This window comes from Sorex fumeus, unplaced genomic scaffold (assembly GCF_029834395.1).
Source record: "Sorex fumeus unplaced genomic scaffold, SorFum_2.1 ptg000044l, whole genome shotgun sequence".
Taxonomy (NCBI): domain Eukaryota; kingdom Metazoa; phylum Chordata; class Mammalia; order Eulipotyphla; family Soricidae; genus Sorex; species Sorex fumeus.
The window spans coordinates 44029976-44046508 of NW_026606101.1; the positions used below are offsets into that span (position 1 = coordinate 44029976).

The window sequence follows — 16533 nt, forward strand, 5'->3', positions numbered from 1 at the left end:
ATGGGAAGGGGGGTGGTACCGGCTCATCCTTCTTGCCCTACCAAGGTCATGAGTTGCCCCGTACGAGCGACTCTCCGGCACAGCCATGGCTCCAGAGGCAAAAAGACTTAATTCAGAGTCTGGCAGCTTGCGGCAGAAAAGTGAATGGACCATGCATTAAACTACAGCTCCATGCTTCCCCAGGAGGGAAAGGGTGTTGCTCCCTTCCACCTTTTACCCACCCAGCAGCAAGGTGGCCGCCGCCTCAGAGCTTATTGAAAAGCCAGGTATGAGCCAGCGTTGACGGAGCAACTGCAGTCTCATGGGAAAGGGGGCGGTACCAGCTCATCCTTTGTGCCCTACCGAGGTCACAAGTTGTCCCCCCAAGAGCGGATCTCTGGCACAGCCATAACACCAGATGCACAGAAATCAATCTCGTAATTATCTGGCTCTTTGCAGGAATCCAAAATCGCTAGGCTGCTATTGCAGCCACACGAGATTATATGATTCTCATAACCAGCTATAGAAAACAAAGCATTTCACAATGCCTTTTCAGCAATTCTGATTGTTGGCGGGGGGGATTCTAAACAATTATGGTGCATTTTTCGTTGAAATAATGAATGTAATCAACATAGAGAAGAGTTAAGTGGAAATCATCTGCCTCACAGGCATTGGGAGGGGTGGGACGGGGTGTATATTGAGGTTTGGGGTGGCAAAAAATGAGTACTGGTGAAGGGAGAGGTGTTTGATCATTGTATGACCGAGACTTAAACCTGAAAGCTTAGTAACTTTTCCCACAGTGATTCAATAAATAAATATAAGAAAAATTTTAAAAATTTTTTAAAAAAGAATATTAAGGCTATCTACCTCAAAGGGCTATTGTGGTGGTCAAACACAATTCACTTAAGGTACACGGATTTGGCCAGGGCTGAAGCTCTGTAGTAGAGTACTTTTCTTATCAGTCAGGCCCTTGGTTAGATCCCTGGCAACCACACACACATAAAAAATCTAAGGGTTTGACATGGCAAAAGTTGGTAAGTTATATAAAACTCAGCTGTTGTTTTGTGCAATATTAACACTCGTGGGGGTAAGTACTGGTGAGGAGGGTTGGTGTGAGACTAGAACAGTGATCTCCAACCACCAGACATCAAGTGCAGAAAGGTGGAAAACCACGAACCTGGGTTACATTCATCAAGTTTAAGGCAAAGGCCTTTCTAGATTCCTCATATCAATAAGATGAGACACACGTGGATAGCCTGAGAAGTAGCGTCAGAGAAGAGGATTTGGGTTCAGGAGACTTCTCCTGAATAGGCTCTCAGGAGGAGCAGGTGCGGAAAGCAGAGAGCCGGGGAAGCTGTCCAGGCTGCAGATCAGTTTCAGCCAGAGAAGCTCAGAACACAAGTCTGTGCTTTGCGGATGGGCCCCCTGCGGCACAGAAGCAGGCTCTTACTACTGCAACCCCAGCCAGCCACCAACAGCTGCAGTCACGTGTGGGGGTGATACTAACCCTTCTGAGCCCAACATTTCCCATCAGTTAAGGGCAATTCGCTTCTGGTCCCTGTCGCCTCCCACAGTCCTGCAGCTAAAATCGGTCTGCATCTGGCACCCCACAGTGCTGCAGAGTCCAATCCCGCAGAGACTCCCTGACTCCCATGCTAAGGCAGCGTGAAGATCAAGATCGCTTAGTCCCTCGTAACAGAGACCCGGAGGGAAGTTCAGGCCAAACCCAGAATCCTCAGCGCAGACCTGCCAAAAAACACAAGTCTGAGGATGAAATCAGCTGCTGTGAGGAACAAATGAGGTACTGGGAAAGACATGAAGCTGGAGCCGGCGAGCGCGAGCGGGCAGGGGCCTGGTGGTGGGCTACCCCCGAGTGCGTGGTGGGGCTCTGCGGGGTCCCGGCCCGAGCGGGTGTACGGTGGGGGTCCGCGAGGGCGAGTCCACGGACCGTGGGGCGGGGAACGCAACACCACGACGCCGGGCTCCTGCGGCGCGCACAGCCGCTCCCTTGGCGCACTTCCGGCGCGCGGCGCATTTCCGGCGCACAGCGCACTTCCGGCGCGCGGCGCGCCCCTACGTCCTCGCCGCGGGCCGGGGCTGGAACTGGGCTCTGCAGACTGCGCCATGCGGCTCAGTTCTGGGACCTTCGCTGCCTGCTGCGTGGCGATCGAGGTGCTCGGCGTGGCAGTGTTCCTTCGGGGCTTTTTCCCGGTTCCCGTTCGTTCCGCTTCCAGGAGAGAGCACCGAGCGGAGGCTGCAGTGCCCGAACCCTCGGCTGGTACAGAGCGTTCCCGGGCGGCGGCTTGGCCCTCGCTCCGAGGCCCACCTCCTGAGCTTCTTCCCGGGCTGCGGGGGTCTTCTCTCCACCCACTGGGCCCTTCCTCTCTCCGTCCCGCGCAACGTCGTGACAGCGTCCACGCCCACTCTGATCGCGGCAGAATGGCGCCCCACACCCGAGCTCCGTCTCCTCCTTGCTCTGCTTGTCTTCCTGGCACGCCCTGCAGCACTCCCTGTACCCGGCACCCGTCCCACAAAAAGGCTCCAGCCTCCGCGCCCTTTTCGTTCTCTTCGAGGTCCTATTTCCAAGACCCCTTTGCCCCAGTGCCACTCCTCCGTGGACCAGATCCCAGCCGTCCTTCCTCGGCAGTAATGTACTGAGGCCTCCTGTGTAGGACCAGATCTCCCCGCAAAAGCCTCCCATTCCCGAACCCTCAAGTCGGGCCTTCCATGCCCTAGCAGCCCCATGCTAAGGCAGCTCCCCACTTGCTACTGGAACTCCCTGCGCTTGATCACTGCGCCCATCCTCCCCCCTACCCCCCACCAAGAAGGGCCCTTTTCCTTCGGGTGAGGATGTGTCGATGTGGTAAGATACATGCTGGAGAAATGGGCAGAAATTAGATTCTTTGGTGACAGAAAGCCAAAGTTTATGTTCCTTTTCTGGGGCTGGGGCGATAGGACAGCGGGTGGGGCGTTTGCCTTACATTTGGCCAACCCGATTGATTCTCCACACCCTGTATGGTCTCCTGAGACCCGGGTGTGGCTTAAGCCCCATTCCCACATCTCCCCAAAAAATAAAGCTTCTGTTTCTTTTCTTCTCGAATTCTTAGGAACCAGTTCCAACTGGACAACGCTGCCACCACCTCTCTTCAATAAAATTGTTATCGTCCTGATAGATGCCTTGAGAGATGATTTTGTGTTTGGGTCAAAAGGTGTGAAATTTATGCCCTACACAACTTATCTTGTGGAAAAAGGAGCATCTCACAGTTTCATAGCTGAAGCAAAGCCACCTACAGTTACAATGCCTCGAATTAAGGTAAACAGTTTGATATTCAGTAAAAAAAAAATTGAACATGATGTTCAATAAATGTTTGAACTCATCTGAAGATCTGGGTACCAAATTTTAGCAAAGTAAAGTGGGAATTGGTAATAAAACATTTTTAATTATCAGCAGTAAAACACAGGATGAAACTGAGATTTAGGATTATTGTTTTTTGTCAAGTAGGCAAACAAAGTTCGTGCTTCAGGGGAAAGTCCAGCAATTTTCTTTTTAATTTTTATTAGTGAAACACCATGAGGTACAGTTTTTTGTGCTTGGATTTCAGTTTACAATGATCGAGCACCCATCTCTCCACCAGTGCCCATTCTCCACCACCACTGATACCAGTATCCCGCCTACCCTCCCAACCCCCCCCATCCCACCCTGCCTCTGTGGCAGGGCATTTCCTTTTGTTCTCTCTCTCCTTTTGGGTGCTGTGGTTTGCAAAAGAGGCATTGAGTGGCAATCATGTTCAGTCTATAGTCTACTTTCAACATGCATCTCCCATCCTGGGAGGATTCTCCCAACACCCTTTATTTGGTGCTCCCTTCTCTATCTGAGCTCCCTTTTCCCCTAGCATGTGCGGCTGGCCTCCAAGCCATGGAGTAACCCTCCTGGTACTTATCTCGGCTATTCTTGGGTGTTAGTCTCCTATTTTGTTACTTTATGTTCCCCAGATGAATGCAGTCTTTATGCCTAAATACAACAATTTTTAAAAAATAAAGGCCACACTCATTGTTGTGGGCATCAGGGGAGCCACACCTTGCAATGCCCTGGCCAGACAGTGCAGGCCTACCAATGTGGTACCTGGATGTGGCATTGCTGGTGGGGGGACTGGGTGGGACAGGACATGGCAAAGGATGATCCTGTGCCAGGAATCAACCTCAGGCACTGGACATGCTAAGCCTAAGTATTTAAAATAATTTGAGCTGTCTGCCTAGCACCAGCATAAAGGATTTAGAGCTTGCTCCTCCTTACTAACCTGCTATCTTCTCTTTAGCCATCTGTGGGTCATTTAAATCTGGGAGGAGCCTTTAGGATTATCTGGTTCTGACTTTATAAACGGAAATTCAAACTCACTTCAGTGCCTTTGGCCATGTTGTAGTATACACAGTGACAAAAGGGGTATGATTTGGTCTCACATTTCCTTACTGTGTTTGTCTAAATTCTCTTCACTAGTCCTGAATTGGGGCCGCATGGATCACATGGCCTGCTTCCCTGAGTATCTGCTCTCTCCCTGCTTTGGCCCTTTGCAGTCTTGAGTTTACCCTGGAAAGCCCACATTACCTCATCTCTGCAACCTTTCAGGTGGCAGCTCAATTGAGCTTCTTCCATACAAAGCTTTCAAAGTAGATAATCCACTGAAGTGCTGACAATGACAAACCAATTCCAATTTTGTCAAAATCCCACTTTGTGGTTGAAATAGTTGTAGTTTTCTAGAGAAAGAGATTTGTGAGTTCTTATTAATTGAATAACAAGAAAATCTTCAGTATTGGGGATGCCCAGGTCCTACTTCAGGTTCCACTGTCTAATTCTGCCATTTCCCCACAGGCATTGATGACAGGGAACCTCCCTGGCTTTGTCGATGTCATCAGGAACCTCAACTCTCCCAGATTGCTAGAAGACAGTGTGATTAACCAGGCAAAAGCAGCTGGAAAAAGAATCATCTTTTATGGAGATGAAACATGGGTGAAATTGTTTCCAAAGCATTTTGTGGAATATGATGGAACAACCTCATTCTTTGTATCAGATTACACAGAGGTAAGTTTTTAAAAGGTTGGTTTTTAAGCAGCAATAAGGTGCTCAGGGGCTGCTTTCTACTCATTGTTTGGGGCTCACTCCCGGCACTGCTACAGGGACCATGTGGTGCTGGGGATGGAACCCTGCCTGTCCTCTGATATGCCAGGCCTGTACTCCAGCTCTTTAAACTATCTCTCTGGCTTCAGAGGACGGGTTTTCAAAAAGCAGAAATAGACTAGCTAGAACCTAATTCTCTTAATATGGTGCTCCATATGTGGCTTTCTTGGAAAAAACATATTGTGTGGGGTCGGAGCAATAGTACAGTGGGTATGGCATTTGCCTTGCACGCAGCCGACCCAGCATCCCCAATGTCCCCCAGTGCCACCAGGAGTAATTCCTGAGTGCAGAGCCAAGAGTAACCCCTGAGCATCGCTGGTTGTGACCCAAAAAGCCAAAAAAGAAAACAATACCATAAAAAAGATTGTGGCTATTATGGAAGGTAGTAAAAGTTGGTAGTAAAAGTGAGAAGGAAGTAGACCAGCCAGGTGGCTAGGGCTGACCAAGCTAATGGCTTTCAGTGCTGCTCTACTGCCCACCAGGAAGTGGGGCTGTGTCTTTCCCTCCAGGATCAGTCTTCTCATAGGGTACACATAGATGTCGCTGCTTCAGGTCCTGCTTTGATTTGACTCTTATTACGCTTAATTACCTTCTAATAACTTGGCACCTGTAGAACTTGGTCATCTGCTTTACTCTAGATAAGCCAAAGTCTGTGACCCATAACATTTTTGAGAAGAAAAACTTGCTCACTTTAACTGTCAGTGATTAATCTGTTAATTTATGAGTTTTATTCTCTGGCTTTTTACTTTTTGTTTGCTTGTTTGTTGGTGCTCAGGGGCTGTTCATGGCTCTTTGTGCAGGAGTGACCCCTGGTGCTGCTCAGGGAATCAAATGTAGTTGGGTATTCAAACCAGGGTCACAGTCTCCACAGCCACATGCAGGACAAATGCGTTCTCAAAAAAAGAAACAGTGTCAATTGCATGCATCCTAACCACTATACTGTCTTCTAGCCTGGCCCTAGATTTTCAAAGGACAGTGTCAGAAAAAAGTGTCACTTTTTTCTTGGGAGGAAAATTAAGGGCAATTCAAGCAGTTAATCCTATGCATGTTTCACCCTTTAAAGGTGGATGATAATGTCACAAGGCATCTGGATAAAGTATTACAGAGAGGGGATTGGGACATGCTGATCCTCCACTACCTCGGGCTGGACCATATTGGCCATGTTTTTGGACCCAGTAGCCCCCTGATTGGGCAGAAGCTCAGTGAGATGGACGCTATCCTGATGAAGATTCACACTGCACTGCTTTCGCAGGTGAGCAGTATGCCTGAATGCTTCCCGTGCAGCCATGGCTAGAAGAAAAGAGGCTCCCGAATCAAGCTCATAGACTGTGAACATCCTACAGGTTAACTCGGGCGGCTTTCTTAGCATGCTACTTTGGTTGTTTGTGGGGGGAGCAAGGCACACGCAGCTGTCCTCAGGACTTTCTCCATGCTTAGGGGAGTACGTGGTACTAAGAATCAGATCCAGGGCCTTCCCACATAAGCACGGCAAGGGCTTTGTCTCTGAGCCGCATCTTGAGCCCCTGCACAGAGGTCAGAAAGGAGGGACGGCGAACTCAACTGCCTGTGAAGTTGTGTTCCAGGCAAAGGAGCAACAGGGAGTACCATTTTGGGGATGGTGGGGGAGGTGGATCCAGGCTTCTTTAGGATTTCAGGGTCACTCTGATGATGGCCGCACTGAGATAAGCTGAGTTGTGTGCCTCAGCTGTCAGCTTGGAAATGGCAAAGAAACCAGAACCTCTGCCCTCAGAACTGGGGGCCCTAAAGACAACTCTCTTATTCTGTGACCTCATTATTCATTTCATTTCATATATGACACAACTTTAACCGTTGGATATGGCTTTAAACTCTAGATTTTTTTTTTAAGTGGGGCAAGATTCATATAGAAATACCTGGCTTTGGTTTTTTGTTTTGTATGTTTGTTTTGGGGGCCATCTCCTGCTGAGGGCTTACTCCTGACTGTGTGCTCAAGGATCACTTCTGGTAAGCTCGGGGGCACATTGGGGTGTCAGGGATCAAGCCCAGGTCAGCCACTTGCAAGGCAAGCATCCTACCCGCTGTACTATCTCTCCAGCCCCCAGAAATACCTATTTTTTTAATTATAAGGCTTTGGAGCCCGGGAACTACTGCTGGTTCAGTGCTCAGGGGTCAGTCTTTTTGCAGAGTTCTGAGTGGTCCTAGAGATGAAACCTTGGGTTTCTGCATGTAAAGCATGCAAGAGCTGCTTTTTGTAAAGCTACTCTGTGGAGTTATTTTCTTATCACAGTTCTTCATGTTCCTTCATCTGGCTACAGTTGAAACATTTTTTTTCCTTTGCCTTCCAGGAGAAAGAGAGTCTTTTACCCAATTTGCTGGTCCTCTGTGGTGATCATGGGATGTCTGAAACAGGAAGTCATGGGGCCTCTTCCAAGGAAGAAGTGAGCACTCCTCTGGTCCTGATTAGTTCCTCCTTTGAAAGGAAACCTGGTGAGAACTGAAGAAGGGTTAATATGCGTTAACAAGTTATACTTTATTTATGTTTTCAATGGGGGAAAGATTCTCTCAAGAGTGCTGAGGGGGCCCTAGGGCTATCCTAATAGTTCTTGACAGACAATACGGTGTCTGGAATTAGAGCCAGGCCCACATCATGGCAGGCCTGCACTCCATCCCGTAGGACTATCTCCCTAGTTTCTATTTCTGCTTTGCATGGCCTTATTTTAATTCTGGGAGTTTGTTTTTTGGTTTGGGGGCTTGTTGTTTCAGGACAGTACATGGCAGTGCTCGGGGGACTATGTGGTGCTAGGGATCGAATCTGGGCTTACTTCCTATGTGCACAGTATGTGCATTAGCCCATTAGTCATCTCCCTGACACCTTATTATAAGTTTTGTTTGTTTGTTTTGTTTTGGGCCGTACCTGGCAGTGCTCAGGGCTTACTCCTTACTCTGTGATCAGGGATCACTCCTGGTGGTAGCGATGCCCGAGGTCTTTCAGCCAGCTGTAAATCCCTGCTCCTTTCTCTCACATGGCCTTCCTGATCCTCAATTCTAGACCCCTACATTTATCTTGTCTTCCTGCAATCTCCCACCATACCCTTAAGTATTCTTCACTGGCTTCCTCTTCATGATCTTTCTCTTTTCTGGACTCACATTGTCTTCCTGAGATGGTCTCATCTGCTCCCATACCTTCCTGTGGCAGGAATGCACTTGCATCTGTCAGGGTCACCTCTCTAGGGACCTCAAGACGACCTGCCTGCCACTGTTGCTTGGTTCTCAGGAATGCAGCAAACACATCTTCATAGTGCCCAGTCTTTGTGCTTTCCCGTATTTCCCTGTCAGCAGATAGCAGCTATCACATGGCTCATTGGGTTGAAAATTTGTCATTCTTGATCTTCTAGAATAACTCTGGATAAAGCAAAACTATATGAAGCTTTGTGGCTACATTGCAGCTGTATTTGAGCCATGTTACTCACGTTACTTACCCAGTGCTGGCTTCCTGAGTGGCAAGTTCTTCCTTATATGCCCCAACTCAGCCCCTATATTTTTCTTTTAGTCTTTTTTGGCACCCCATGCTTTCCACCGTCATTCCAAGTTTAAGGTAATGATCACACACCTGATTGTGTGATCCGTGTGACTTCTGCCTCCTCGTGGCACTGCAAGTGGGAGGAGGGCAGGGCCTAGTCCACTGTTCTCTTCATCACTGAATGCCTTGGGTTTTAACATTTCTTGGAGTGTAATAGGCGCCAAAATATTTGTGAAACAAATTGAATCTTCCACTTAGTGGAGACTGATAGGGAAGATTCTCTACCTCTTTCCCTTTGTCTTTACAGTACTTTCTCCTCTTACGTATCTGACCTCCTGAGGTAAATGTTCCTCCTCTCACAGTCTTTCTGGGTACCTGCCGAGAGCCTGCCTCCCAGTGAACCCCCAGCATCCAGCAGAGCAAACAGCCCTTGCACGTGTATTGCCACAGCAATGTCTGTGTAGCTCACCTACCTAAATGCAACCGACATGCCTGAAATACCCTTTTCATCCATTCAGGCCCCTTGTCCATCTTATCCTTCCTCTGTGCGTGCCTCCCTCTCTCTTCATAACTTCTCTCCATCCACCTCTCATCCCTTTCTCTCTCCATACCTGCATCCATCCATTCATCCATTTGCCCATCTGCCCTCTTATCTCTTCATTCAGCATAGGTCTGTGAGCACCAGGCTTGGTGCTAAGCAACGTAGACAACCTTCAGCCTAGGGGCACTTTTAGTCTGAGGAGTAATAGAGAGAACTAAGCTAGTGGTAGTATTTTGTTTGTTGTTGTTTTAGGGGCCATATCCAATGTTCTCAGGGGCTTCTGTGGCTGGGTGTTCAGGGGTCACTCTTGGCAATTCTTGGGAGTTCACATGGTGCTGGAAATCCAACTCAGGCCTTCTGCATGGAAATTATGCTCTTATCCCATCGAACTCTCTCTCTAGACCAAGCTCGTGTTTTATGTTTGTTTGTTTGTTTGGTGGTAGGGACAATGGCCCGAATCCACACCTAGCAGGGGGATAGTGTGTGGATTCAGGCCATTGTCTCTGTCACTGCCACATACAAGGGTAGTACCTTGACCTCTATGCAGTGTCTCTGGCCCCAAGCTGGTGTTTTTAATTATAGGGATATTGAAGTACCATTTAATGGCTGTTGTTCCTTGTCTAATAGGGTATTTATGAATCTCTACCCTAGGAGACTTGATTGCATCTCCACAGCAATGAGGGCAGCCAATGTTCATCTGTCCTGCATGGCTTCTGGTTTGGATAACTGTCTTCAATTTTTACAGTTGCTCTTGTTTGCTATAAGAATATTATGGCCCTTAGTCTCCACTTTTCATTTTTTGAGTCAGAACTGTCCTCCTTTGGCTTCTTTCTCTCAGAGTTGAGCAATTGTGACCCACCTCAGTTTTGGACATTTTTATCACCACAAAAAAGTAACCCCATTCTCTTTAATAATTACCCTCTGAAACACCACCCAATAACCCTCTCTCTTTTTGGGGAGGGAGTTGCCTAATTTAAGCAGAGCTCAGTGGACCTTGGGATAGTAGGTCAGCTGGGCTGGTGATGTAGTGCTAGTGCCTGAGGACATGACACTACTCGGATCCCACGGTGCCAGGGACCACCAGTGCCACCACAGAGATGCTTAGGGGATCCCATGTCTTACCTCCCCAGCAAATATGAAATACGAATCTTTGTGCAGGTTTGCCCCTATGCACACTTACTGTCAATGAGTAGGACCTGAATACACGTCCTTGGGTGACTTCCTTTACTCAGGACAATGTTTTCAGGTTCACCCATATGGTAGCACACCTTAGTCCTCTTTCTTCTCAATTGTTTATATCTCATCAGGTGGATCCACAGTATTTCCATATCCATTCCTGAGCTGGTACCCATTCTCAGATGTCAGGATGTGCACAAATTCTGCACATTTACTTTCATATGCATCATTTTCTTCCTCACCACCTCATCATTTTCCCACATACACAACATTTCTATTATTGACTGACAATATAATTCTGTACATACAGAAATTAATGAAGAAAAACCTGTTTTTATCCTCTTTTGTGATTATCTTACTGTGTTTTTTGGCACTGTGCTTTTGTGGGTTTCTCTTTTATTTTCTTTTATTCTCTTTTATTTCTGTTTCTCTTTTATTCTGTTGTTTGGACTTGGGGTCAGCCATGCCCAGGAGTGGTTAGGACTTACTTCTGGCTCTGCACTTGGGGATCACTCCGGGCAGTGCTCAGCAGACGGACCATATGTGGTGTTGGGAATAAAACCTGGGATAATTGCGTGCAAGTCAAGCGCTCTTGTGCTGTACAGTTTCTCTGGCCCAGCTGTGTTTCTTGCATTAGTATCTCCCCCATGTATTCTGCGTTTATTGAGGGAAAATACAGAATTGTACATAGAAAAGGAGCTTTACTGACATATAAAACGATGAGACCAGGATATAGCTTACTGGTAGAGCATTTGCTTTGCCTGTGTGGACCCTGAGTTTAATAACCAGCAGCACAAAAAAAGCAAAGATGTGATACCTATCTGGGTCTAAAGTGATGGAGAATTTTACGTACATTTGTTGTAAAAGATCAAATTGGAGAATAATTGTTGTCCTAAACTTGCTTAGGAGCCTGTCACTTAAACACTTTTCCTTTTTCTAGGTGATAACAGATATTTGAAACACGTTCAGCAAACTGACTTGGCTGCAACACTATCGGTAGGACTTGGTGTGCCAATCCCAGAAAACAGTGTTGGCAAACTCTTATCCCCAGTTATTGAAGGAAAACCAATGAGGGAACAGCTGAGACTCTTACACTTAAATTCAGTGCAGCTTAGCAAATTGCTGCAGGAGAATATGCCATCATATGAAAAAGGTAGGTCAGTTCTGCTTCCTACCTCTACCAGACTGTACAGTCAGTCGTCTTCTTTGTCACTGACCGTCACTAGGTTCTTGGGAACTTCATTTTCCTTTTCTTTATCAATGCATTAAGATTTCCAGTTTGTTAAATATTAATGTTTCAGGAATACACTACACCGACCACCAGAGTGTCAGTGTCCCTATACCACTCTCTAGGTCCCTCTCCCTACCTCTCCTCCCTATACTTAGCAAACTCTGCTGTATAGAAACACTCTCATTTCTGTTACTAGCCATTGTTTATTCCCTTATTCCATATTTTTAATGCTCCACATATGAGTAGGATCATTCATTGTTTGTTCTTTTCCATTTAACTCACTTGTCTCAGCATGCTAGTCTCTATTTCATTCCAAGTTGCAGAAGGTTTCAGAATTTCATCTTTCTCAAAGTAGAATAGTATTCCATACCTATATCCACACATGCGCGCACGCGCGCACACACACACACACACACACCCCACAGTTTCTTCATCCAGTTAATCTGTCCCTGGGCTATTAACATAATCTTAGCTATTGTGAGTAGTATTGCGGTGAATTTAGGAATGCAAATATCTTTTTGAACTAATGTTTTGTGCCACGAAGTGAAATCTGGAGCTGGAGCGGTAGCGCAACGGGTAGGGCATTTGCCTTGCACGCAGCTGACCCAGGTTCTAGTCCCAGCATCCCATATGGTCCCCTGGGCACCATCAGGAGTAATTCCTGAGTGCAGAGCCAAGAGTAACCCCTGTGTCTCACAAGGTGTGACCAAAAAAGCAAAAAAAAAAAAGTGAAATCATTAGGTCATATGGAAGCTCAATTCTTAGATTTTGAGAAGATGTCTCCGCACTGTTTTCATAGAAACAACTGTATGACTTTCCTGCCAATAGTGAATGAGGGTCCTTTTTCCCACATCTTCGGTAGCTCTGATTGTTTCCAATCTTTTTCATATATGCCATTCTCATTCTTATTCTTCTTTTGACACTAAGCGTTAAGCACACATATGATAACAGTGAATCTTCAAATAGTGTCTTTTTGTTTCACTTTGGTCAGGGATTTTTTCTTACCAACATTGTGACAGACAGCCTGATTCAAGCCTTGCTTTGAAGACCCTTTTCACTTGGTGTTTCTGCATGATTTTATTGATTTATTTACTTATTTATTGGCTTTTTGGGTCATGCCTGGCGATGCTCAGGGCTTATTCCTGGCTCTGCACTCAGGAATTACTCCTGGCCGTGCTCAGGGGACCATATGGGATGCCGGGGATCGAGCCCGTGTTGGCCACGTGCAAGGGAAACGCCCTACCTGCTGTACTATCACTTTAGCCCCTTCTGTGTTTTTTCATGGTGAGCATTCCATCACATTTTTTTGGGTGTTACAGGGCCACATTTGTTGGTGTTCAGGGATAGTCCTGGCTCTGTGCTTAGAGGTCACTCCCATTAGTTCTCAGGAAGATTGTACAGTACCATATCTTGAACCCTCTCACCTGCAATTCTTTGAGCGATTTCCTAGCAGTACACATCACTTTCTTGCAGGGGAGGTGAAGGGGGTAATGGATTGCCATACCTGGAGATGCTCAGACGACTCCTGGCTCTGTGCTCCTAGAACTCACTGGTGCTGGGGATCATGCTGCATGTGTTCAGCCCTTTGGGCTAATTTTCTGGCTCTTTCCATCACTTCTTTTTTCTCTCGTTTTTTTTTTTTTTTTTTTAAGTTTCTATTTGACCAGAAACTCCTCAAAGCACTTGGAGAGACAGGAGTACAAAGCATCTACCCTCATGAGGCTTCCCTTCCAAAGGTGGGGAGAGGGGCCAGAGCAACAGTACGGCAGTTGGGCGTTTACCATGCACATGGCCAAGTAGGCTGGATCCCCAGCATCCCATATGGCCTACAGAGCCCACCTGTAGTGATCACTCCTGAACACAGAGCCAGGAGTAAGCCCTGAGCATAAACAGATATGGACCAAAAACAAAAGGTGGGGGGGAAAGATATCAGTTGGTCATGAGGAAAAGGGTGAACTAGGGGACGGGTGGCGAGTGCAGGTGGCAAGGGCCCTGGGGCAGACTTGGCCTTTCAGTAGGGAAATGTCTGCACATTGCACAGAGGACTAGAGGCCAGAGTAGCTGAAACACAGAGAACTGGGGAAATCCAGAAGGAGGTGGAGGCAGGGAGCTGTGAGTGCTTTTCAGCTTTGATGCAGGTATCACTCTTATTCAGGACCATGTGGGGATTTGTTGTAAGGCTTCCTATGAGGCCTAGAATCTTCATTTTCAAAGACTCTAGCAGGCTCCCATGTGGAGGCTTCTGTCTTGTGCCGTAGGAGGAAAGCAGTTAGTCTGGAGGTGAGGGCCAAACTGTAGTCGTGGAGTAAGGACCAATAGTTGTATTCTGGATACATTTAGCAGTTAAGGGTATGGCTTGTATGCACAGTATATGTAAGAGTGAATCAAAGGCACAGAGTTCTCCACTGAACATGAAAGAATGGGGGTGGGGATAGTTGTGGGAGGAGCAGAGTTGTCAGATAGGGCCTCAGGAGGTAGGATTGATTTCAAGGAAGCCATGTAAAGGAGTTTCAGGGGATCTGGACTATGGCTCAGTGGCATAAATACCTTCTGCCAAGCCTGAGGCTGCAAGTCCAAATCCTGGTACTGCCTGCACACTTGGGGCAACCGTGGTCCCTCGGCTCATGGGCTTTCAAGGGTAAGGGCTCTGCAGATGGCTCAGCGGCATAGAAAGTACCAGGACAAGTATGCAAACGAGATGGATCCCAGGTGCTACCCCTGTGCTGAGGGGACCCTGAGAGCCCCACTGCCTGAGATTCTGCAGCTAAGAATAACCAAACAAGAATGACAAGGTGGAAGGAGTGAGTAGCTCTGTTAGTTCTGCTCAGGTAGAATTAGATGAATGAAGAATTGACTGGCCTGCCCCAAAAGATAGCACAGTGGTTAATGTGCTCACCTTGTATGCAGCTTACCCTGGGTTGATCCCTGATGCTGCATTGTCCCTGAGCACTATCAGGAGTGATCACTGAACATCCCGGGGTATACGCCATCCACTACCACCACCCCAGAAAAAAATATTGACTGTGCGTGCCACATGTGACATTACTAGCAGCTTTGTCAGGAGCATAGCATGAAGAGTACTGAAATGGAAAGCGAGGTATAGAGAGCATAGATTTGCAACTCTCACAGGAGTAGGAAAAGGAACTTGAGCTCTGCACAGCTATGAGTACAGGACTGGGCAGAGGTGAAGGCTGCAGACTTCCCATGCCAGCACCAGCAATGTCAGCCAGACAGCTGGAGCTCTTTACTGAAGGTGATCCCCCTCAGGAGTAGTTTCTTATCATTAGCTGTCAGGCATTACCACATGCCATTAATAACTGAATATTTGGGTTGTTGAGGGAAGTTTTGGTTTAGATTGTTTGTTGAACCCAGCCCCATGCAAGGCAAGCACCTTACCCATGGTACTATAACTCTAGCCCCAAAAACCTGAGTACTTTGATGTGATTGTGGGTTTGCATATCCATGATACATATATTTAACCTTTTTCTCTTGTTAGAGCCTGGATTTGAGCAGTTTAAAATGTCAGAAAGGTTGCATGGGAACTGGATCAAACTGTTCTTGGAGGAAAATAACTCAGAAGTCCTTTTCAGCCTGGGAAGCAAGGTTCGCCGGCAGTACCTGGAGGCTCTGAAGACCCTGAGCCTGTCCCTGAGCAAACAGGTGGCCCAGTACGACCTGTACTCAATGATGGTGGGCACAGTCGTGATTTTGGAGGTAAGTTGGTAGAATGGAGATGTGACTGAGCAGCCCACCTGACTGCTAACTGAGAAAAGTACATCTTTGAACATATAAAATATGAGTGTTGACCTCAGTGAATGAGTGTTAGTCCTGAGTCTACCAGTGTTCAAGAGTATTGTCAGAGGGCCTCAGTCTGCATTGCTGCTAGGCATTAAACTCGCACATGCTCTGATAAGCATTGGCTCTTCCCTTTCCTCCCCTGAGGTCTGGAGACAGGCTGTTTTCAGGAAAGCCCACCAACCCAGCACTGCTGACACCACTTTTGTTTTCTCTTCCAGGTTCTGACCCTGCTCTTGCTCAGTGTGCCACAAGCACTGAGCACCAGGGCTGATGTTGAAGTCCCTCTCTTGTCCCCCGTGTTTTCTCTTCTCTTTTACTTGATGTTCCTGTTTTTTCTGGCTGTTCATGTCATTGTGTGCACCTCAGCTGAGAGTTCCTGCTATTTCTGTAGTCTCTCTTGGCTGACGGCAGCTGGAGTGATGCTGTTGATTTCTGCTCTGCTCTGTGCAGTGGTGTCTGCTCTCACCAAGGTGTTTGCCAGTGGACAGCTTCTGGGGAAGGTAAGGCTGCTTCCTAGGGGCATGACATTATCTTTTGTATCAGCCATTTCCTGTTGTTTCAGCAGTCTTTCACTTACCAGACAGTGGATGAACCCTGTGTATACCAGGTACAGAAGAAAGGAACCTCTCTCTGGACTCCCAAGCATATTACCTCTCATACTCAGTTCTGTATTGTTAGATTACAAGCTTGACCCCTTACTTGGAAAGATGTGACAGTCTGGGACTAGAGAGATAGTACAGCAGGTACAGTATTTGCCTTGCATTGAGGCCGTCCTAGGTTCAATCCCTGGCACCCAATATGATCCCTCGAACCCCAATAGGAGTGATCCCTGTCCTCATGAATACCCAAATACAGTAGAAACAACATGAGAACTGGTATTCAGTAGGAAACTTGCCACTTGAGGAACTTGGGGTATAGGACAGGAAGGGAGTAGTATCTGTGGGGGGAAGAATTAACCGGGAGGAGGATAGGGTGCTGAAAGGCGGTAAAATGTTCTGTATGAAATCCTGTCAATAATAGTACTGTAAACCACAGTGCAAACACTTATATATATTAAATAAATAAATAAAAAGCAAAGTGAGCTTCTTGTAGAAGCAGACTGGAAGGGGGGAGAAGGGGGTGCATTGCTCCAGGGA

The 16533-nt window shown here is 47.1% G+C and overlaps 1 protein-coding gene across 4 annotated transcripts in view; it reads left to right on the forward strand.

The window, feature by feature from the left end:
* The first annotated feature begins 2103 nt into the window (after window positions 1-2103).
* PIGG (phosphatidylinositol glycan anchor biosynthesis class G) overlaps window positions 2104-16533 on the forward strand; it is a 29978-nt gene continuing 15548 nt past the window's right edge. For 3 of the 4 annotated variants that reach the window (XR_008793466.1, XR_008793467.1, XM_056121741.1), the window contains exons 1-8: window positions 2104-2257; window positions 3087-3292; window positions 4847-5056; window positions 6216-6404; window positions 7477-7618; window positions 11309-11521; window positions 15096-15313; window positions 15616-15897. Coding sequence is in view for 2 of the 4 variants with exons in the window: in XM_056121741.1 (XP_055977716.1) it covers window positions 2104-2257; window positions 3087-3292; window positions 4847-5056; window positions 6216-6404; window positions 7477-7618; window positions 11309-11521; window positions 15096-15313; window positions 15616-15897 (1614 nt within the window). In the remaining 2 variants the exon portion in view is untranslated. The remainder of the gene's footprint in view (window positions 2258-3086; window positions 3293-4846; window positions 5057-6215; window positions 6405-7476; window positions 7619-11308; window positions 11522-15095; window positions 15314-15615; window positions 15898-16533) is intronic. The other variant, XM_056121742.1, reaches the window with a different exon arrangement.